The sequence below is a fragment of the Lynx canadensis genome, chromosome D1 (assembly GCF_007474595.2).
Source record: "Lynx canadensis isolate LIC74 chromosome D1, mLynCan4.pri.v2, whole genome shotgun sequence".
NCBI classification, from domain to species: Eukaryota; Metazoa; Chordata; class Mammalia; order Carnivora; family Felidae; genus Lynx; species Lynx canadensis.
Window position 1 is genome coordinate 6,446,165 of NC_044312.2, and position 23,360 is coordinate 6,469,524.

General features: G+C 43.1%; 1 protein-coding gene and 1 pseudogene across 1 annotated transcript in view; one reads left to right on the plus strand and one right to left on the minus strand.

Annotated features, from left to right (window-relative positions):
- Window positions 1-23,101, plus strand: part of RAB39A (RAB39A, member RAS oncogene family) — a 29,749-nt gene extending 6,648 nt beyond the window's left edge. Inside the window, exon 2 of the mRNA XM_030333496.1 lies at window positions 20,391-23,101. Coding sequence (XP_030189356.1) covers window positions 20,391-20,817 — 427 coding nt within the window. The 3' untranslated portion in view covers window positions 20,818-23,101. The remainder of the gene's footprint in view (window positions 1-20,390) is intronic.
- LOC115526669 lies at window positions 12,651-12,824 on the minus strand (annotated as a pseudogene).
- Window positions 23,102-23,360: the final 259 nt, after the last annotated feature.

Below are 23,360 nucleotides of genomic sequence, written 5' to 3' on the forward strand. Positions count from 1 at the left end.
TCTGGTTCGTTTTCTTCTCCAACTCTGCCAGCTCCCAGTTCTCTTAGTGTCTGAGCCTCTTACTGAGACTCACAGAAGAAAATAATCTCGTGGGCGACTTGACCATCTCGTTTGCTACACATTGACTACCCGTGAGTCAGCCTCCCCATAGCCACATTTTAAGATACGTATACACATAATACAAATGCAAATATACTAGGTATGTATGACAAGTCATACAACACAAATGTATCTGTGAAGGTCTACTTTTTGGAAAAGAGAAATTCACAGAAGGAAGTGACCGATCATCCCAAAAAGGATTCTGTGGTGTTTCCAGGTAAAATGGTATGTCAGAACGAGCCGGCGTCTTTTCTGACAAGCGTCACGGAATGTGAAAAGATGCCACAGGTAGCCAGACATATTTTTATCCTGCAGAGATTGCTTGCCTTGTCCCCTCGGGACATTCAGACCATTTCGAGTGACTCTGTAGTCAGCGCAGTCAAGAAACAAGCTAGTAATTAGAAAAACCTGTCATTGTCTTAATTTGTTTTTTCTTAATAACTCCGTTGATGTGGTAGACGTGGCCACAACCTCAGTGCCCCTATTGGTACATGAAGGTGGTTATACATCCTGAAGTAAACTAAATATTATACGCCCAATACCTAAGGGCCCTGGGCTGGCATTAGGCAAAATTGCAAAGTAGGTAAAGCTCGTTCTTCGGGACTTTTGGGGGCTTTCCCACTTCTCTTCTGTATTTTGGGTAGTGAGTCCTCGGCGTGTTCTTGTCTTCTGTCCTCCCTCACATCCCTTCGTTGTCCATTTTGGCTTCAGGGAGAGACACGAAATGACCCATGGTCGAAAACAACTTAGTAAGAGTCTTGCCAGCAGTATTGCTGTTCTAAAAGAGGGCGGCCACCTAGTGAGAGAATGTCTCATCCTGATGCTTGCCTGTTAGCAGAGCTCCAGGTATGTGGCCGGTGGGTGTTGGAATCTCTCCTGACGATGCAGTGATGACCACTTGTTCTGGCACCTTGACCCCACGTTTAGCTTTCACAGCAAGGGCTAGAAAAAGAAACTTAGAGATGATGTTGTGAGTACATAGAACACCACAGTAAAGTCTTCACTTGAAGAAAAGTGCTTTGCTCAGAGAGAGGGTAGAAATTTCTAGCCAGTGTCACTTTGCCAAGCATATAAAGATTTTTTAACAACTTCCCTTTCATCGTCATGTTGCTCTAAAGTTTTTAAAGAGGACTTCTTAGGGGTGCCTGGGTGGCTCAGTTAGTTGAGTGTCTGACTTCAGCTCAGGTCATGATCTCATGGTTCACAAGTTTGAGCCCCGTGTCGGGCTCTGTGCTGACAGCTCAGAACCTGGAGCCTGCTTCGGATTTTGTGACTCCCTCTCTCTACCCCTCGCCCCACTCTCAAAAATAAATAAACCTTAAAAAAAATTTAAAGAGGACTTCTTGGAACGGCCTAAGGATATTTCTTTTTTTTTTTAATTTTTTTTTTCAACGTTTATTTATTTTTGGGACAGAGAGAGACAGAGCATGAATGGGGGAGGGGCAGAGAGAGAGGGAGACACAGAATCGGAAACAGGCTCCAGGCTCTGAGCCATCAGCCCAGAGCCCGACGCGGGGCTCGAACTCACGGACCGCGAGATCGTGACCTGGCTGAAGTCGGACGCTTAACCGACTGCGCCACCCAGGCGCCCCTAGGATATTTCTTATATTAGTTATTCTTATCCTGACTGAGTTAGAGGGAATCTTCTTTTTTCTAGTCTGCTCTGTCAAGCAGTAGAAAAGGTGAGTGGAAAAAGTGATACTGAGATACACACACACACACACACACACACACACACACACCAGGGAACATCACATATTGCTTTAAGAAGCTATTTTAATTCTTTCTAAAGCAAAGTACCTGCAAACCTATACTTTTGATTTTAATAAATCCCTAAATGTCAGCAACTTTTCATCACTTCTGCTAATACATAATTTAGGGAAGTTCACTTTAAAAATTGCTACCCCAGGGGTCCCTGGGTGGCTCGGTCGGTTAAGCATCCAACTTCAACTTAGGTCATGATCTCAAGGTTCGTGAGTTTGAGCCCTGCATCGGGCTGTGTGGTGACAGCTCGGAACCTGGAGTCTGCTTCACATTCTGTGTCTCCCTCTCCCTCTGTCCCTCCCACGCTCATGCTCTCTCTATTTCTCTCTCTCTCTCTCTCTGAAAGATAAATAAACACTAAAAACTTTTTTTCTTTAATTGCTACCCCACACACTCTACCTGGCTTATCATAAAACATCTTTTTATGGTAAAAACAAACAAACATTGTTTTCTGAAAGGAATCACTTTATGTAATAAAGTACTGGTCTGACTTTTAGGAGTTCCAGAAAAACATGAAACAAAGGTGAAAGTATATTTTTACTTTAAGCTGTGAAAAGAGTTTCAAAATACAGGTAAGCAGTTCTGCATATAAGCACGACTAAGTAAATATTGATGGCTAGCTGACGTTAGTTTGGTTTAAAATCTTAACAGCATTCTTTCTTCTTTTTTTTTTTTTTATGTTTATTTTTTTATTTTGAGAGAGCAAGTGAGCTGGGCAGGGGCAGACAGAGAGAGAGAGAGAGAGACAGAGAATCCCAAGCAGGGTCCAGGCTACCAACACAGGGCTTGATCCCAGGGACCACAGGATCATGACCTGAGCCAAAATCAAGAGTCAATCAGATGTTTAACCAACTGAACCACCAAGTTGCCCCAGTGAACAGCATTCTCTTAAACATTCTTGAGATGTAGTGCCTTTTTCTGTTTTCCTTCCTATGGTAGCAATTCATTTTTAATTTAGGAACAACTTGCTAAGTCAAATGACTCTATTACTGGAAGTGTGTCTTTTAAGACCATCAGCTGGTATCAGTAGCTAGGAAATAACTGATATAACAAAGCCATCAAAAATATCTCAGTGCCGGGGCGTCTGGATGACACAGTCGGTTAAGCGTCGACTCTTGATTTGGGCTCAGGGCATGATCTCATGTTCCATGCTGACAGTGCAGAGCCTACTTGGGAAGCTCTCTCTCGCTCTCTTTCTCTCTATCTTTCTCTCTGTCTCTAAATAAATAAATAAATAAATTTATCTTCATTTACTAAGAATGTTTAGAGTGTTTTTTCTTCTGATTTTTCATTTTTTTCTAAATTTTTTTTTTTAACGCTTATTTGAGAAGAGAGAGACAGAGCATGAGCGGGGGAAGAGAGAGAAAGAGGGAGACACAGAATCTGAAATGGGCTCCAGGCTCTGAGCTGTCAGCACAGAGCCCAACGGGGGACTCGAACTCATGGACCGCAAGATCATGACCCGAGCTGAAGTTGGACGCTTAACCGACTGAGCCACCCTGGCGCCCCTCTTCTGATTTTTTAGTCTTTCCAAATGTGTTTCCTTTTCGTAGGAATTTGTGTGAAACAGCCTGAAATAAATAAAGCTGAGGGCTGGCCTTAATAACAGATTCCTGCCTCATAAATACAAAAAGAATGGTGTGGAGCCCAAACTGAACCCTCTTTGAGAAGAGATTAAGAGAGAATTGTCCAAACAGGAGTTAGATAGATGTTAAGAACTTTCTGGCATTATGAAGAAAGATTATAATTCCTTTTTTTTTCCTTTTTTAAAATTTAAATTTTAGTTAGCATACCATGCAATATTGGTTTCACAAGTAGATTTCAGTGATTCATCAGTTATATACAACACCCAGTTTTCATCACAACAAGTGCCCTCCTTAATGTCCATCATCCATCTAGCCCCATCACCCCCCCACCTCCCCTCCATCAACCCTCAGTTTGTTCTGTATCATTAAGGGTCTCTTGTGGTTTGTTTCCCTCTCTTCTCTTTGTCCCCCCACCCCTTCCCATATGTTCATCTGTTTTGTTTCTTAAATTCCACATATGAGTGAAATCGTATATTTGTCTTTCTCTGACCAACTTATTTAGCTTAGTATAAAACATTCCAGCTCCAACAATGTCACTGCAAATGGAAAGATTTCATTCTTTTCCATTGTGTGTGTGTGTGTGTGTGTGTGTGTGTGTGTGTGTGTGCTGAGTAATATTCCATTGTGTGTGTGTGTGTGTGTGTGTGTGTGTATATATGTGTGTGTGTGTGTGTGTGTGTGTGTACACATCTTTTTATCCATTCATCAGTTGATGGATATTTGGGCTCTCTCCATAGTTTGATTATTGATAATGCTGCTATAAACATTAGGGTGCATATACCCCTTCAAATCTGTATTTTTGTATCCTTTGGGTAAATATCTAATACTGCAATTGCTGGATTGTAGAGTGGTTATATTTGCAAGATTATAATTTCTTAAATTCTAGGCATTGCCTCTCATTTTTCTTCAGTATAGCATTGTTCAGAGTGATTTTAATAGGTGTAATTTGAGAAAAGGTTTCCTTGATTAAATAGGGTGGGAAATTGAGGGATTTGTCAGAGCTTTTAAATTTTTTTTTTTTTTTTTTACGTTTATTTATTTTTGGGACAGAGAGAGACAGAGCATGAACTGGGGAGGGGCAGAGAGAGAGGGAGACACAGAATCGGAAACAGGCTCCAGGCTCTGAGCCATCAGCCCAGAGCCTGACGCGGGGCTCGAACTCACGGACCGCGAGATCGTGACCTGGCTGAAGTCGGACGCTTAACCGACTGCGCCACCCAGGCGCCCCTGTCAGAGCTTTTAATATATGGACCTGGTAATACACATTGTGAATCCCCGAGATAGATACGAGATTTCCCAACTCAGAGTCTTTTTACAAAAGCATTTTAGTAACTGATGGGTAGGTAGGTAGGTAGGTAGGTAAGGAGATAGAGCACTTTAGGAAACAATACTTTGGAAAGAAAAAGTGTAGGCAATTCCTTAAGTTTTAGAAATATATTTGAGAATCTCACGGTTTCTTCTTTCATGTGATTCTCTATGTCTCTTTTGCTGGTGCTTCTGGACATGATACCATATGATTTAAAAGTTTTCCCTTTTAAAACTCTTGAAATTTCAGGGCGCCTGAATGGTTTAGTCAGTTAAGCATTCACCTCTTCATTTCAGCTCAGGTCATGATCTTGTGGTTTGTGAGATGGAGCCCCGTGTTGGTCTCTGCACTGATGGCATGGAGCCTGGAACCTGTGTCTGGAATCTCTGTCTTCATCTCTCTCTATCCCTCCCTCGCTTATGCTCTCTCTCACTCTCTCTTGAAAATAAATAAACTTAATAAATTACAAAAAAAAAAAAGGTGGAAGACAAGATGTAGTTAGTTGTATGCAAAGCACCATTGGCCGCAAAGAAAATGAGTGAGATATGAATTGAAAACAACCTCCAAGAAAGTGGGGGAGAAACATACAGGAAAGAAGCCACGGAGGTCAGCCACCTGTGGTCAACATGCTGGCCATTCTAGTAGATAAATGACCGTAGCCACAGGACTGGGAGGGAACAGACAGGTGGTCTGATACAACACTATCATTTATTTTTTTTAGTTTTTTTTAGTCTTTTTTATTTTTGAGAGCGGGAGAGACAGAGTGCTAGTGGGGGAGGAACAGAGAGAGAGGGAGACACAGAATTCGAAGCAGGCTCCAGGTTCCGAGCTGTCAGCACAAGGCCCAATGCGAAGCTCGAAGTCACGAACCGCGAGATCATGACCCAAGCCGAAGTCAGACTGAGCCACCCAGGCGCCCCCAACAGTCTCATTTTTTAATAACGCAATTAATGTCCAGGAAGGCTTTGACTTGCCCCAGAGGTTATAGCTCCTTAGTGGTTTGCCAAAGAACCCTGTTCTCTTAGCTCTGTATTCAGTGTCCTTTCTGCTGCACCATGCCTCCCGTTGTGATTGAAAAGAGTTTCACTGACACATTTTGCAGTTTCCGTCTTGAAAAATAATCTGTTTGCCACAAACCCCTCCCCCTGTCCTCTGTATACCCATGTTAATTATCCTCTCCACCAAACCATTATTTTACTGCTATATTCAGAAAACAAGGGTGAAATCGCTTTGCACAACAGTAGCAATACCGGTAACTGACGGCAAGCACGTGTGGCCGCGATGACACTTCCCTGGCGTCTACACGGCACTCCGTGACCGCACTGCTGCACTTAGTGGCAGGAGTGAGCCCTGCCGCTGCAATGAACAAACTTGTATGAAGTAGCCTGCCGTAGGTATTGGGTACTGGGCGAAAAGTAAGGTGTAGTCTTACATCCAAGGTCCATGCTGCTCTCTGTGTGCTGCAGACTGTGCTGCTGTAACTAAGAGCTGCCCAAATATGGCACCTTACATAATACAGAGCTTTGTTTCTCCTGCCACCGTAGTCCAGAGTGAATGGTTCTGGGCGGTCAGCGCGGCTTTGCCTCAAGATCACCTTCCAGGATTCTTCTGTCTTTCCATTTTCCTAGCGAAGGTCAGGTCAGAAGGAGAAGGAGGAAGCCTACTGCCAATGGCTTTTCCAAGTAGATGTACCACACAGTGCACACACTGCTTCTCGTGTCCCGTTGAACCGGATTTAGGGATGGACCACAGCTGACTTCAGGAGAGCTGGGGAATACAGCCTCTACCTGAGTTGCTGTGTGCCAGCTAACACTTGGGAGTTCTGTCACTAAAGGTAGACAGGGAAAATAGACATTGGGAGACCATTAGACCTCTCTCTTACAGACGTGCAGCAAAGAAAGATAACAATCAAATAATTGCAGTAAAGGCCAGTAAGTAGTAAATTAAGTTCCAGGGGCGCCTGGGTGGCTCAGTCGGTTAAGCGTCTGACTTCGGCTCCGGTCATGATCTCATGGCTCATGGGTTTGAGCCCCATGTCAGGCTCTGTGCTGACAGCTCAGAGCCTGGAGCCTGCTTCAGATTTTGTGTCTCCCTTTCTCTCTGCCCCTCCCCCGCTTGCACTCTGTCTCTCTCTCAGAAATAAATATTTAAAAATTTTTAATAAAATAAAGTTCTAGTGGTAGAACAAAGGGAGGAATTGTCCTCTGTGCCTGGGGTGAGGGCTCATTTCAGAGGATGTATGTGTCCCAAAGAAGACGGTCCTCAATGCTGGGACATGAAGGATCTGTGAGAAATAGTAGAAGGACCAACCGCAATAGAAAAAGAAGAGGCTTCAGGTCATGATGGCGGATTGAACACCTATGTCTATTTTAGCTTTTTTCCCCTGAAATCTCACTAAAGTGACGATAGTGCTGTTTTGTTTTGGAACCGTAAACCCTCAAACAAGGAAAGTAGGTAAAGAAACAACAGCAACTAAATTTTGGAAGCAGGAAAGCAGATGGAGGAATGGTAAATGAATTAGGAGACTCAAGAAAACTGGCTTCTAAGCAAGCAATGGAAAAAGCTAAAACCCAAGCCAATATATACCATCCAAGCCCTAAAGACTCAGGAAATGGTTGGCACAAGATACTTCTGGAAGTGCAAGTGCTAAAATGAGCATCATTGAATGTCGGTCTAGTTAAGAAAGATTGGATCCTGGGGACCGAGGGTGGCTCAGTTGGTTGAGCATCTGACTCTTGATCTCAGCTCAGGTCATGATCTCATGGTTCCTGAGATCAAACCCCACATCAGGCTCTGCACTGATAGCACGAAGCCTGTTTGGTATTCTCTCTCTTCCTCTCTCTGTCTCTCTCTCTCTCTCTCTCTCTCTCCCTCAAAAATTAAAAAAAAAAAAAAGAAAAGAAAAGAAAAGAAAAAGGAAAGAAAGAAGGATTAGATCCTCACATCCCTACCACCATTCCACACATCAGGTGACTTCCCCTCCCCCCACATTGGCAAAAAACTGGAAATTTATTCTTGGAAAAGAATTAAATATACAGTCTTCAGTTGGAAGCACCAGGCATACTTGAGGTTGGGGTCTCTTATTAAAAGTAAGGGCATTAAAAAAAAAAAAAAAGTAACGGCATTAAGTGAATGCATGCATGTTGGATGCTATTACAGTCTAGTCCTCCCTCCTCCCCACGCAGCTCCCAGTCAGCCCCTCACCCTTCAAACAGGACATTGGTTAAAAAAAAATAAAAAACAGAACCCCTGAACATTGGTGAAGTCATTTCTGAAGAATCTGACTAGCCCAAGAAGAGAAACGTAAGTTACCAACATGGGAGTTTCCTCAACTCAGTGATCCGGCCTAATTCTCTGACTGTCAGGCTTTTGGTCTCAAGGAGCAATTGCAAGAAATATTAGGAAATCCGTAATATAAAACCTAGACACCAAAACAGACAGAGACCAGAGGCAACCGGAGAAACAAATTTAATAAGGGGGAAGGGAAGGTTCACAAAGAAAAAAATAACTGTCTTTAATTTACTAATAGAGATAATGGGAAAATACTACAATCATAAAATAAGAACAGGATGCCAATTTTTAAAAAAAAATATTTTGAGAACAAAAGAGCTTTTAGAAACACAGTAGGAAAAAAAATAAAACATTCAAAATAAAGTTGAGGGATGCCTGGGTGGCTCAGTTGGTTAAGCATCTGGCTTGAGCTCAGGTCATGATCTCCCAGTCCGTGGGTTCGAGTCCCGCATCAGGCTCTGCGCTGCAGCTTGCAGACTGGAGCCTGCTTCGGATTCCATGTTTCCCTCCCTCCCTGCCCTTCCCCACTTGTGCTCTATCTCTCAAAAATGAAGAAACATTAAAAAAAATTTTTTTTTAAATAAGCCCAGATTCTCTATCATTCTTCCCATCGACAGGTGGGTGTTTTGTTATACAGCAAGCCTGGCCTGTCTTTACTAATACATGAGATAATTGTTAAGTCTAGAAGACGTTGTGCAGGAAGGGGGAAGTCACAGTTTACGTCAGGGCTCAGCAATGAAAAGAAAGTCCATGATCAGAATAAACACAGATGCCAAGAAATGATGTATCTAAAATGATGATGTAATGACACTGGCCAGTTGGGGAATGGGGAAAAGTAAGGATAGGGGGCAAGTGCACATGTAACTTTGATAAAAACACAGACTCAGAAAAAGAACATGAGCATAGTCTGTTCAAATAACTTGAAAATAAGAGCTGAATAATTCAGAGATAGAATGAAATGAGAGAGAGAGAAACACCAGTGGTAAATCCCAAGACGTGGGGAAATGTACAAAAGCACGGGAAAGCCAGCAGCGCAGACAAAGCCGTATGGAAAGAGACGTAAGTCACGAAAATGGTGGGAGGATTAGAACCCGAGGAAAACTGTTGTTTAATTGTGTAGATCACGTAATGCACTGTGCTATATGAAAAATAAAATAATCATGAGAAGATGGTCATTGTCTTATTTTTATTTGGCAGACGGATGCCAGAAAGCATTGGACTGAGTGCTGAAGTCTTTTATATATTTTCTGTTAACAAACCAAATATACAAAATAAGCATCCTTCCATTATCGCCTTGCAGACAGCGAAACTAGAGACAGTTCCCTTTAATTTCCAAATAAACTGTTTCGATTTTCACACATAACTTGTTCTACCTTCCAGAAGCCGCTGCACAGTACCCATTTGAATTGCTACCAACTTACATACTTCAGAAAACGTGGGTGATTTCGCCTATGTGCTTTTCAGTATCTACTCTCATTCAGCCCATTTCTCTCTCCTTTTGGCTTTGCAAATCCCTACCATAAATATCAAAAGGAGAAAAGCTCTTTGCTATTTCCTTGTTCTCCCATTCGGTCAGCGTTTGCACGCCGCCTGGGCACAGTCTGAGGGGATGACCTTATTCACTTGTTGATGTATTCCTTTACAAATATTGGTAGGACACATCATGTCCAGTTCTGCTAAGATATTAGACAATAGGGATACAGCATTCCAGAAGAAAACAACAAAAATCCTTGCTTTCTCGGGGCTTATCTTGTAATGGGAGGAGTCAGGCTATAACCAAATAAACTGGAAAAACTACATAGGATATCAATGTTAACTGCTGTGGAGGAAAATGGAAGATAAGACTGAAACAGAGCATGTTAGGAGGTGGGAAGCCCCACTATTAAAAAGTGATGATGTGTCATAAAAGGAAAATAGAAGAAGGTGGTCATGGGAGTTGATTCACATTCAAAGAGAGAATATGGCCTGTTAGGTCTTGTTGGTAATGTGTATGTAGCCTCTGCAACCACAGACTTGATATTTTATGCAAATACCCTGGAATTACACAAAGAAGATTTTAATGTTTGTATGGATACCAAAGCATAACTTAAGTCATGAGCTCCAAGTTTCAGAATTTCGGGCCAGAGAGGGGTTGTTAGAGTCAGTAATAATAAAAGGAGAGGGGAGACTTGTCTCTTCGACTGGAAAGCAGTCCTCAGGGCCTGAATGACAAGGCCAGTGAGGCAGGTAAAATAAAGCCTCAACACAACGACTATTCCCAGAAGGGCAGTAGGGATGTAAGGTCAGGGTGAAAAGCACTCACAGGGCTAATGCACTCACAGACTGCTTGCTTCCAGCAGCCTCTGGCATCAAACTGCTTATATCCTCTAAATGCCTGTTTTACAACTGGCAAAGCCACAAAAAGGACATTTCCAGGATGGAACATCTGGTTCGTTTTACCTAAGTAAAGTCAGCCAGCGCTCTGTATTTCGTTGCTTTTTTAAGACGCCTGTGCACGGCCAACAAAATTCATAACAACAGCAGACAGGAGCTAGATAATCTTGCCACTTTCAGATAGCATTTCAAAATCAGTAACTATAATATAGTACAAATAATCTTGTGCATTCCAGGACCTGTGGACTTTTGTCCTTCATAGGACAACAGCATTTTGTTTTCCGTGCCCTCCAGGAAACTAGGTAACTGCTTACGTTGAGATATTTACATTTTTTAGAATCTCAGGAATCATGTCGTTTGGGTCAAAAAAATACTTCAAACTCCCGAAGGCATTTCATTCACACTCGATTGCATTGCTTCTGTATTAAGTGATTCGTTGCAAATGGAAGCAGACTGGAATGCGGTCACTACCACGTGTCCGCATGTTATTTCAGAGCATCTGTCGGTTAAGCATCTGACGTCGGCTCAGGTCATGATCTCACAGTTTGTGAGTTCGAGCCCCACATCGGGCTCTGTGCTGACAGCTCGGAGCCCGGAGCCTGCTTCACGTTCTGTGTCTCCCTCTCTTTCTGCCCCTCCCCATTCGTGCTCTCTCTCTCTTTCTCTCAAAAATAAATAACCATTTTTTAAAGTTTTTAAAAATTAAAAAAAGAATAAACTGCGGCTCCCGGGTGGCTCAGGCGGTTAAGTGTCCAGCTTTGGCTCATGTTGTGATCTCACAGCGCATGAGTTTGAGCCCACGTCGGACTCCGTGCTGGCAGCTTAGAGCCCACTTCGGATCCTCTGTCTCCCTCGCTCTCTACCCCTCCCCCCCCACTCATGCTCTTTCTCTCTCTCAAAAAAAAAATAAACAAACCTTGCAGATGAATGGTTAAAAGAAAACGTGGTATAAACATACCGTTGAATAGTCTTCAGCCACAAAAAAAGAAGGAAATCCTGTCACATGCTACGACATGGGTGACCCTTGAGGACATTATGCTGAGTGAAATAAGCCAGTTACAGAAGGACGAATGCTGCGTGATTCTATGGATACAAGTTGTCTAAAGTAGTCAGACTCATGGAATCAGAAAGTATAGTGGTTACCAGAGGCTGGAGTGGGGAAGAGGAGGAAATGAGCTGCTGTTCGACGGGAATGGAGTGTCAGTCATGCAAGATGAGACAGTTCTAGAGATCCGCCGTATGGCACCGTGCTTGCAGCTGACGACAGTGTAGCGCACGCTTTAAAAATTGTTAGGAGGGTGGATCTCATCTTATGTGTTGTTTACCCACGATAATTCCAAAGAAAAATGAGTTTTGGCCTCACGAAACCATGTTGAACATTACAAAATGTCTGTTGCTTTGTTTTCTGCCCTCTTCCCTTACAAACTGTGCGGACACTATCGACCGGGGCTTTGGCCCCCAGTACCAAAAGCGGCTTGAGGACCCTGATCTAAAACGAAAGTTACTGGAAGCGTGTCTGAGGCACAGAGACATGACTGGGAGCTGGGAGGACCGGGCTTGGAATGAATCGAAAGATCGCAGGCATTCTGGGCAGCAGGCACCACGGGGGGCCAGTGTGGTCCTCACCATATTGTTGCCCCTTTTTTGCCTGTTCTCCCACTTCCATAAGAAGCCCCAAATGACCAGTTGGCAGTCTCAGCTGATTTGGTGGGAGCATCACAGGGTTCTCTAGTGAAAGCGTTTCTCCTTTGGATACTAAAACCTTGACATCAGCAGAGTTCAGAGTCACAGGGATTAGAAGCAACAAAAAATTGTAGTGACTCATTAAGTGCGATTGTGAGAGGTACCGTCACCCCACCTCCACCCTTTGTGCCCCAAACCACAGCATCTGTGCCTGAGGAGCCCCCCCCACCACACACACACACACACACACACACACACACTGTATCCCTCGCTAGTTTAAAACACAAATGTCGGGGGTCACCCCAAAATCTCACAAGGTGTTACCTCCTGGACATTGGTGTAACAGAATCTTAGCCCATTCCACGGTTTTATAAGGCCAGATGCTTGTAGGTGATTGTGACATGGTAAGATCAACGAATCCCATGGCACCCGCCCATTTCCCTGTCTCCTCCTTGGCTAAGTGAGATCTTTGATCTGCAGCCAAGTGTGGGATACCATGTCTAGATGTAAGGGATTCTGTAAGTTCATAGACGGCGGTGCTGGCATGGTTTGAGTCCAGCGTAAACGTCTGTTACGGCGAGGACGCATCAGTGTCCCTTCCATCATGGTCCCCCCAGAGTAAGATGCCATACCAAAAGTGTCAGTAGCTGCTCGAAAGTTAACTATTAAGCTGAAAAGAACAGATACTGCGCTTGATCTTAGCCCAAAGGCCAAGAAGCGATGGACAGTTAACTATTAAACAGTGACAGTCCAGGAGAGAGGACATCTTTGTTGAGCCCAGTCACAGCCTCCATCTTTCCGCCATGATGTCTTTGAGTCCAAACTGGGGTAGAAATACTGACAGATAATGGTAGGGCAGGATATTTTGTTTCACCAGTTATTAGGAACTCCTCCACAGAGGGGAGGCTGGGGTGCGTATTCACACAGAATACAAGGATTCATGTGCTCTAGACCCATCCGCATACCTCTTCTTCCCCAGACCTCCTTCTTATCAGTGCCCTGATCTTGTTTTTTCCACCATGCCAAACCTTTAGCCTCTGCTCATGAATTGGTGTAGATCCCTACCTACCCGTCTCCATCTCTTCCTCTGCAAAAAGTTCCACTAGAAGTTCCAGGAACGGGAGGGGTCTCTTTTCCACTGACCTTCAAGTCCATGGTGGAGTGGGGCTGACCATTGTCAGCATAGTGTGCAGCGCCATGTGTGAGGCAGACTTGAGCTTCTTCCTCTTCAGTTATGGGGAAATCCAGATGAGGCCATGGGTTGAGAGGGTCCTGCAAAAGCAGGCCTGCTTGGGGTGTGAGCCTTGTCACTCCAGGTCCCCTTAGGATCTACCGCTGTCTTACGTGTACATATGGCTTCCGCTTGGTGACTAAGATCCAGCCTGATGAAACGAGAATACCTAGCTCCTGACGAGCACTCAGATTACACAGTCACTTGGTGTCCCACAGCTAGGCATTTAGTCTCTGTCAAAGCCAGGTTTAAGCCAAGAACTACTTCTGAAAAGTATGATGGCTTTTGGCAAAAAGGGTGTACCTTTCTTCCCAAATGCCACTCTTGTAATTGTCTAACGGGTCCCTCCTCGGGCCTGATAGAGCATCCCAGTCTGCCATAGGTACTTCAGGCAAGCACCGTTAGGTCTGATGGACCATGGGCCAAGTAGCAAAGCTGCTTGTATTGTTGCTTGGACCAGCTGAAGGGACGTCTCTTGCCTTCAGCCCTGTTCAAGCTAGTGGCCTACTGGCTGTCCCACTAAATGGGTCAGAGAGGTAGATTCGGATACTATACTAGTGTCCTCCAAGAGCCAAAAAGGCCCACCAAGTATTAGGCTTTTTTCTTCTTGGTAGGGGGCATAAGATACCACAGCTTGTCTTTGGAGAGGTTTTCACAGCATGCCTCAGATTAAGAGATCCCTGTCCCCCAAGACACTTCACAGAAATTACTACCATATTTTCATGGGATATATATTTAGGATACGTGGATATATATTTCATTTACCCACTCTCCCCTGCCACTGGCACACTCATAGCAACTCAGTGACCTTGGTGTGAGAACATAACATGCTGCTAATAGATCTTAATGTTGGGCACCGACGTGATCTTAATGTTCTTTTTTCGCACTAGTATCTCTTTCCCTCAAACGTTCTCATTCTCTCTGCCATTTCTCCCATTTCCCCAATGGCTGTGTTCATGGCTTTACCAAATCAATCATTTATTCCCTCACTAAGAATGTACTGAGTGCCCACTTTGTGCCAGGCCCTTGAGAATCACTGGATAATCCGTGATGAGCATAGACACGGCGCCCACTACCTCTCACAATTAGCAACCCAACATCCTGGATTCAGAAAGTGGAAAGCAGTGGAGAAGGATGGTATGCAAGAGTACTAGCCTTGAACACAGTGATTCTGCCCACCAACCTGAGAAACAGATTCTGACCAAACCACCGCCATTTTTCCTTCAATGCAGGTGTCTAACGAGAGGAGTAAAGTGTTCCTCCCGTTCTGTTTCGTGGGGAGAAAAAGTTTGAAAGGGAAATCCTGTTTCTTCCTATGGTAGAAGCCTACATGTGAGGGAAGAGGGAGAAGAGTTTCTCCTGAACCAGTGCTAATTCCTTTGCAGTGATGAGTGTCTACATGGGAGTGGTTATAATTAATTCATAGTGACACCAGCCTGCCTGGTTGAGTGATTTTCCCCAGAAACATTCAGCTGCACGCTGGCCTGATCCGGAGGTAGTTTTCCCAGATGAGTATAGCAGTGGGGGGGAGGAGCTTGGGAATTTAGATATTTCTAAGAGAACAATTATAGTGATGTCTCATGGAAGGCAGTAAAAATAGGAGGGTATTAATGGATAGCAAGTCATGGAATTGCTGAGTAGATTACAAATCTTGATAACATTTTGAGATTATCACAGTAAAAATATGCTGCAGGCTATGAGATTTTGATCAAAACGTGGGCTGTATATTTGCAGTTTTGGAAGTAGTGAATTTCTGATGATGAAAAGGAAGTAGGTGAGAAAGACAGAATGACGAGGATAGTTCATTAGAAATGAGGAAGCCACAGGGCGACCGAATGGCTCAGTTGGCATCCGATTTCAGCTCAGGTCATGATTTCATGGTTCCTGAGTTCGAGCTCTGCGTCAGGCTCTGTGCTGACATCTCAGAGCCTGGAGCCTGCTTTGGATTCTGTCTCCCTCTCTCTCAGCCCTTCTCCTGCTCGTGCTCCCTCTATCTCTTTCTCAAAAATAAATAAACATTACAAAAAAAGAAAAAGAAAAGAAATGAAGAAATCAGGTAACAGAGATGACACCAGACAGCTCCTCCAAATAAGTGTTGAAGTCAACGAACAGAATGAGAGGAAGTGCGATGGAAAGAAAAGCGAAGCAAAGTGCTCGAGTCTTCAGCATGCGGGGAATGACCTCGCACTTGGCAGATGACAGAAGATGATAGAGCCAGATGGCAGAAACCTCAAAGGAGCAGGGACTTTTTTTTTCTTTTCTTTTCTTTTCTTTTTTTTACAACTGGAGTTGGGAGACAGTTCTCTGGAAGTGGCCCTGGGAAGCAGAAGCCACCGCCTCTTGCGCCTACAGAATGAACAACTTGAACGTGTTGCGGGGGGGAAGCCGTGTGGTCAGGAAATGAAATTAAATACAGCAGCTTTCAGTAAGGCAAGGAGGAGGGGAAAACACTCTGAGAGGAGACTGTTCTTTAAAATGGGATGGAAGTTCCTAATAGTGTAGTTTTCAAGGTATAAAAGAAGGAGGTTTCTTTTATAATCAAAAGGAGATCTTCTGGGGCGCCTGGGTGGCTCAGTTGGTTGAACCTCCAACTTCAGCTCAGGTCATGATCTCACGGTCCGTGGGTTTGAGCCCCGCGTCAGGCTCTGTGCTGACAGCTCAAAGCCTGGAGCCTGCTTCAGATTCTGTTCTCCCTCTTTCTCTGCACCTCCCCCGTTCGTGCTCTGTCTTTCTCCCTCTCAAAAATAAATAAACATTAAAAATAAAAAAGGAGATCTTCCACTTGGGGGGGACAAAGATCTTCCATGATTCACCTTCCCCATTGTATCACCATCATGCTAGATTTATCCCCTTTCCAGTCTCGCCAGAGGGGTAGCATCATAACTCTTAACTTTCCCAAAGCACACCTGAGACCAGATTGGAATGCATTCATTTATTTCTCTCTCCCTTCTCTTCCTTCTTTCCTTCCATGCCCCGCCCCCCTCCCCCCGATATTTTTTTCTTTTCTTTAATCCATTCATTCAGTGAGACTTTGAAGAGTCCAGAAGAAAATGGTTATAAAGTAACCTGCAGCAAGATGTTGTTGCTTATAAAGAATTGTTCCCCCAGGGTGCCTGGGTGGCTCAGTTGGTTGAGCATCCAACTTCAACTCAGGTCACAATCTCACAGTTTGTGAGTTTGAGCCCCGCATCAGGCTCTGTGCTGACAGCTCAGAACCTGGGGTCTGCTTCAGATTCTGTGTGTCCCTCTCTCTCTGCCCCTCCCCTGTTCATGCTCTGTCTCTCTCTCTCTCTCTCTCAAAAGTAAATAAACATGTAAAAATTTTAAAAAAAGAATTCTTATCATCAACTCAAATTCTTTACAGGGAGGCTGACCTACATAGTTATTTTAGGATCTGTACCCTACCTATAATACTCTCGAGAACTTATGGATACCTAAGTGTTACCCAAGAAAGGAGGTCCAGAGAAAGATACACGCTCCCTTTCAAGGTCCAGTTTCAGTCGGTAAGCCTGTGTCTTCCCCTAAATAACTGACAGTAAGGATGCCCAACTGTGTTAGGGAAAACCTACCCCAGGGCACAACTGTGTCTGAATCTGAAGCCTAACCATATCAGAATTCTAAACTAATATCTGTACCCACACACAGAAACTGAAGGCCAAGTTATTATGTAGAAAATGGCAGATGTCATATTGAGACCATTTATCCCAACTAATCATTAATAAGGGCTGTTTCTATAGTGGATATGGCATAGAATTTGCTATAATTTTGTTCTATAGAATGATTTGCCAACTGTATTCCTGTTTGCAAAATTAAACACACAGGCCTGGAAAACATGGCATTTTCTCCAGTGTAAGACATGCCTCTGCCTAATATACGAGCATCTCAACATTGAGTTTTCAACCACAAAAGTATGTTTTTATAAATTAAACTAATGGTAAATTAAAGAGGAGGGAGAATAAAAGTAATGCCAACTCAGTGCTGAGTAAATTAAAGCTTTCAGTTCAATCACATAGCCTTAATTAGGTTTCTCTTAAGGCGCCGCACATCTACCTAAATTCACACATATAAAGATGAAAAGCAAAACAATAACAAATTATGCCTCGGTTTTTTTTTTAAAGCAGCAACTTAAACGAACTGCAGTATTTGTAGCCTGACAAATATAGTGGGAGATTTTTCTTATTGTCAGTGGCCGTAGAACGCAGTAGTCCTTCAGAAAATATTCCTAAAATATTCACTTGAGAATCTCTCTGCTAAGAATTCTGAGGAAAAACAGGGAAGTGGGAGAAAGGCAAAGAAAGAAGAGGTAAAGATACTTTCTTCACACTCCCACAGCAAATGGTACCAAGGAAGGCGTGGGAGAGGTAGAGAGAGCCCCAGTGACCCACTGGCCTTCCACAAAGATCTCTCGTGGCCAGGCAAGTAAGAGAGGCTCATCTCAATGCTCGAGGTCACTGACAACTTGGAAACTGAGACACAGGTGACCTGTGCCTCCTACAGCATTTAGCACTTCCCTCTCCAATAAGATTACTTAATCCGATATGACAGATATCAAGTAGCATCTATCATTTGCCAGGCAATAGGATTGTTAGATACATAGAGGAAAAATGTTTGACCCTCAAGGAGCCTTGAACTGCGTGGGAGACGTCCCAGCCAATCCAATCAGTACATTGTGAAAGTGGACGTAATCATAATGGCAGTATGCCAAAGGCTCAATGGAATATAAGAGATTGCCTAAGAGAGGTGGGGAACAAGAGGTCAGTGACAGGGAAGACTTCTCATATTTATGATTTTTGAGCTGACTCTTGAAGGAGAAATAGGAGTTTGGTAGGCAGAAAAGGGTAGAAGACATTCTAGGTAGAAAAATAACACGTAAAAGCAAGATATATAAAATAGTATGGCCTTGCCACCTTGCCTCATGATTCAATCAGAAGGCGCCCGGATAGCTCAGTCGGTTAAGCATCCAATTCTTGATTTCGGCTCAGGTCATGATATCACGGTTCATGAGATCCAGCCCAGCGTAGGGCTCTATGCTGACAGTGCAGAGCCTGCTTGGGATTCTCTTTCTCTCTCTCTGCCCCTCCTCTGCTCACACACACATGCGCACACACACTCCCTCTCTATCAAAATAAATTAATAAACTTAAAAAAAGAAAGAAGGAAAACAGATAGGAACAGCACACTTGAGGGTTAACTGAAAGTTTAACCAAGTGACTATTTCTGGAGATATGTATGGGCAAGGTCACCAAAAAAGGATGGTGAGGTGTTCAGAGTTACCCACAGCGAGGGGCGCCTGGGTGGCTCAGCTGGTTGAGCGTCCAGCTTCGGCTCAGGTCATGATCTCATGGTTCGTGAGTTCGAGCCCTGTGTGGAGCCTGCTTCAGATTCTGTCCCCCCTCTCTCTGCTCCTCCCCCACTCATGCTCTGTCTCTCTCTCTCTCCTTCAAAAATAAATTAAAACATTTTTGAGGGGCGCCTGGGTGGCTCAGTCGGTTAAGCGTCCGACTTCGGCTCAGGTCATGATCTCGTGGTCTGTGGGTTCGAGCCCCGCGTCAGGCTCTGTGCTGACAGCTCAGAGCCTGGAGCCTGTTTCGGATTCTGTGTCTCCCTCTTCCTCTGACCCTCCCCTGTTCATGCTCTCTCTCTCTCTCTGTCTCAAAAATAAATAAATGTTAAAAAAAATTAAAAAAAAAACATTTTTGAAAAATTAAAAAAAAAAAAAAAAAAGAGTTAGCCACAGTGAGAAGCCATTCACCGGCCAAAAGAGACAGGAAAGAGAATGGGATTACCTGAACCCAGCAGAACCCATGAGAAAGACACTACCCAACAGGAACCTTGACCAGAAATAGGAACAAGCTACTGCCAAGCCAGGGTCTAGGGGAGACAAAGAGAAGGGTAGATACCCTGACCTCCTTCCTCTGGTCACCAGCTGATGCCTCCATTGGCTAAGCCCCACAGCAAGCCCAAGGACAAGGAAGTGTGGAAAAGCTTTCCGTAGATGACACCTTCCCAAGGCCCAGACAAGAGCAGACACTAGATTTAGGGGCCAAATCAAATGCCTAGCACAGATTCATAACCCACGTGCAAGCAACTTCCTGTTTCTCGAATAGGTATCGCACAGGACCATTCCTGTAACGCACGTTGTAACAGGCTTGGCTTTGTTTCTTCTTTCCCAGCTAATGGAGAGAGGAGCTCCTTGAATTAAATGACAGGGACAGAGAAATTCTTAAGATCTGGTTTGTTGGGTAACCTCTGCCCTTCACCAAATCTTCCTATCGTCATATTTTTAATCACAGTAATGTAATAATCTATCAGATACTTTGTTGTTGTTGTTGTTATGTTTATTTTGAGAGAGAGAGAGAGAGAGAGAGAGAAAGACAGGACACACGTGGGGGAGGGGCAGAGAGAGAAGGAGACACAGAATCTGAAGCAGGCTCCAGGCTCTGAGCTGTCAGCACAGAGCCCCACACGGGGCTCGAACTCACAAACCGTGAGATCATGACCTGAGCCCAAGTTGGACGCTCAACCGGCTGAGCCACCCAGATGCCCCTCTATCAGATACTTTAAAATAAAAACACATAGTCTTAAGTGTGAGATAACATACCATGTAAGTGCTTATTTATCTATCTGAAAATACCTACACTTTAATGTTCTGTCAGTGGATGAAACCCGCTCTCCTCTTAGTCTCAGAATATTTTGGTTCACTTAAGACACTTCCTATTTGGCTGGGGCGCCTGGGTGGCTCAGTTGGTTAAGCGTCTGACTTCAGCTCAGGTCATGATCTCACTATTCGTGAGTTCGAGCCCCGCATCAGGTTCTGTGCTGACAGCTCAGAGCCTGGAGCCTGCTTCGGATTCTGTGTCTCCCTCTCTCTGTCCCTCCCCTGCTCGTGCTGTGTCTCTGCCTCTCAAAAATAAATAAATATTAAAAAAAAAAAAAAAGACACTTTCTATTTGGCTTATAAATTCTAGTGAAATCACATTACGTCACCTTCAGATTTCATTACGGTGGGAGCAGAACAACTTATTCTTTCACAACCTGTTTTTCTATTTATTTTTCAGATCAATAACTCGATCTTATTACCGCAACTCAGTTGGCGGATTTTTAGTATTTGACATTACCAACCGACGGTCTTTTGAGCACGTGAAAGATTGGCTGGAAGAAGCAAAAATGCACGTACAGCCATTTCGGATTGTATTTCTGCTGGTGGGACATAAATGCGACCTGGCTTCGCGACGTCAGGTTACAAGGGAAGAAGCCGAAAAGCTGTCAGCAGACTGCGGTATGAAGTATATAGAAACCTCAGCAAAGGATGCCACAAATGTGGAGGAATCCTTTACAATCCTGACCAGAGACATATATGAACTTATCAAAAGGGGAGAGATTTGTATTCAAGATGGCTGGGAAGGGGTTAAAAGCGGCTTTGTTCCAAATACGGTGCATTCTTCTGAGGAAGCGGTAAAACCCAGGAAAGAATGCTTCTGCTGACTTCCCACAGGCCAGAGGACTCCCGTGAACAGACTGGGTGTCATCCCAGGATCAATACCAACGTTAACTTCAGCAGGAGACGCCATGGCAGCATTTAGGACACAGTTATAAATCGATGCTAATGCTATTTTGTAAGGTATTTAGTTCAGAGCGCTATGCTTGCTGGTGACGCTACCAGATTGGGGGTCGTGCTAAATTATCAGGCAAAGCAGACAACCTTTTCTTGAAACTGGAGTGTCTCCGGAACGATCCCCGTTCTCCCTTTGTTAGCACATAGCTAACCTTAATGTTCGCATATACCAATATTACTCATTTTTCTTGACAGTTTGAAATGGGTTTTTTGTGCATATATAATCTGATCGAAAAGATTCTATCAGGAATTACATTCTCCTGAGCTCATCTGTTAATGCTGAATAGCAAAGTGGATTTAAAAGTGCAGTGTTTGCTTACAAAGGAAACGATCTCAGAGGTATCGTCAACTAGGACGAAAATAATAATTCCATATTTAATGTGCCAGATTTTAAACCATTCTTTGAAATATTTATCCTCCCTTAATTTACCTGAACGTAAGAAAATAAGTTTTATACTCATTTTTGTTCTCTGATTTCTTGCTCTTGATAGATTTATGTTTTGTAAAGATATCTAAGGATCCAAGCAAAATATTTTATTGCAAATATTTGTAAAAATAAAAATGAAGGACCGTTCATCAGCAAGTGTTTTGATGTTATAGTATATTGTCCTTATTTAGACAAGAAAAGTTCATTTATATACCGACATTTTCAAAGAAAGTAAATGCAATTTACCTTGAACTGTTGTCGAAATTATCAGTATAGGTAAATACGGAATGTTTTTAGTGATCGCTTTTTTGTCCAATTAAGTTTCTGAATTTCCCGGTTCTGGGACAAGAAAAGTATAGGAAAGAAAGATTTTTCTGGGCAAGGAAGATTGGTTAGATGTTTGATATATTTAGCATTCAAATTGCGTTTCAGTAAAATTAAAGATAGAATAATGAGTTAAGGCTATAAAATGACTTTTGAGTTTTCTAATTTTTAACTTATTGATTAAATTCTCCTCCTGGAAGGGACATTTTGATAACAATAGTTTACAGCATACATTTCTGTTCTGTTCTGTGAAGCATTCCCAATCACAAAGGGGCACCAAATGCAGCCACCTTTTTGGAATTATGAGGTTTACTGTCAACCTGCAGTATCTTCATTTGTTTGAAAACCAAAGTGATATGGTGGAAAGAATATTTAACGAGAAATCAGAGTACCTGGGTTTTAAGCTTGCCTTTGCTGTACCGGTATCTGAACACGAGTGAGTCACTTAACCTTGCTAAGCATCCATTGTCTTAACTGTAAGATGAGAATAATAACCCCATTTATTGTGTCTCATGGACTAATTTTGAGAATCAAGCGAATCATGTGACAAAGCTTTGTAAACAGAGAAAGCATTATGCAAATACATAATGAGTTTGGTCTCAGCTGCTCGCGGGCATACTATTATATTTACAATGGATGAGAATGTTGTTTTCTCATATTCTTTCCCATTTCCACATTCTGCAGAGGGAGCAGAGGAAGGTGCAGGCTTTCCTGGACCCGAGGGATCTCTTGGTTTCATGTGTGCCCTGTGCCCTCCTGCCCTGAAACACTGCTCCTCCCAAGTGGAAATGATTGGGAGGGAAATCCCAGGAGACATAACTCCATCCGGAATCATGTTTGAATGTGGTTTTGTGCATCTTTGAGGTAGATATTTGATTATATTTTAAATAATTGTACATTTTCTAGGTTCATGGAAGTATTTTTAATAGTGCTTATGGAGAGAAGAATATAAATTATAACATCACTATAAGATTTTGAATAGTTGTATTGTCAACATTTTCTTGATCTCCTTGCATTCGTTTCACTTGAGTGAGTTCAAACTGTAATTGATCAGGTAAGAATACCTGTCCCCGCCAAATGTGAAACTATTTATTTTTACTGCTACCATTTTAAATCTTACGTTACGGTTTTGCACCAGTCCAAAATGGCACCAACTCAAAAACTGGGTATCTAACAACAGTTTAAAGTTTAAACAGGCACCTGTGCCTACTTGTGAAGTTAAACAACTAAAATATAAAATATGATTTAACTTCTGGACACCCTTTATAATACTAATGGTGGGGTAAAACTAACATTCAGGCTAAAGGGTTCTGATGTTTTTCAAGACTTAGAATAGAACTAAGGAGGCAGAAGAAACAAACGGAAATGCAGGGCCCCCAAAGTTGATACTTAACCAAGGTCACGCATGAGCAGAAGCAAGCCTAGATCTCTAGTTCTCCTTATACCTTAGTTGGGGTTCTTTTCATTACCATGCTGTGTCAGGTGTGTGTGTGTGTGTGTGTGTGTGTGTGTGTGCGTGTGTGCTGAAGAAAAGGGAAAATGTGATCTAACTGAATCCACAAAATTCTAAAATTGGCCATATAATTTTGAGGTTATGGAAGAGTGGTTTGTGGTACAACAATATTAAAATGAACAATAACTACAAAGATCTGAGTTCTTATG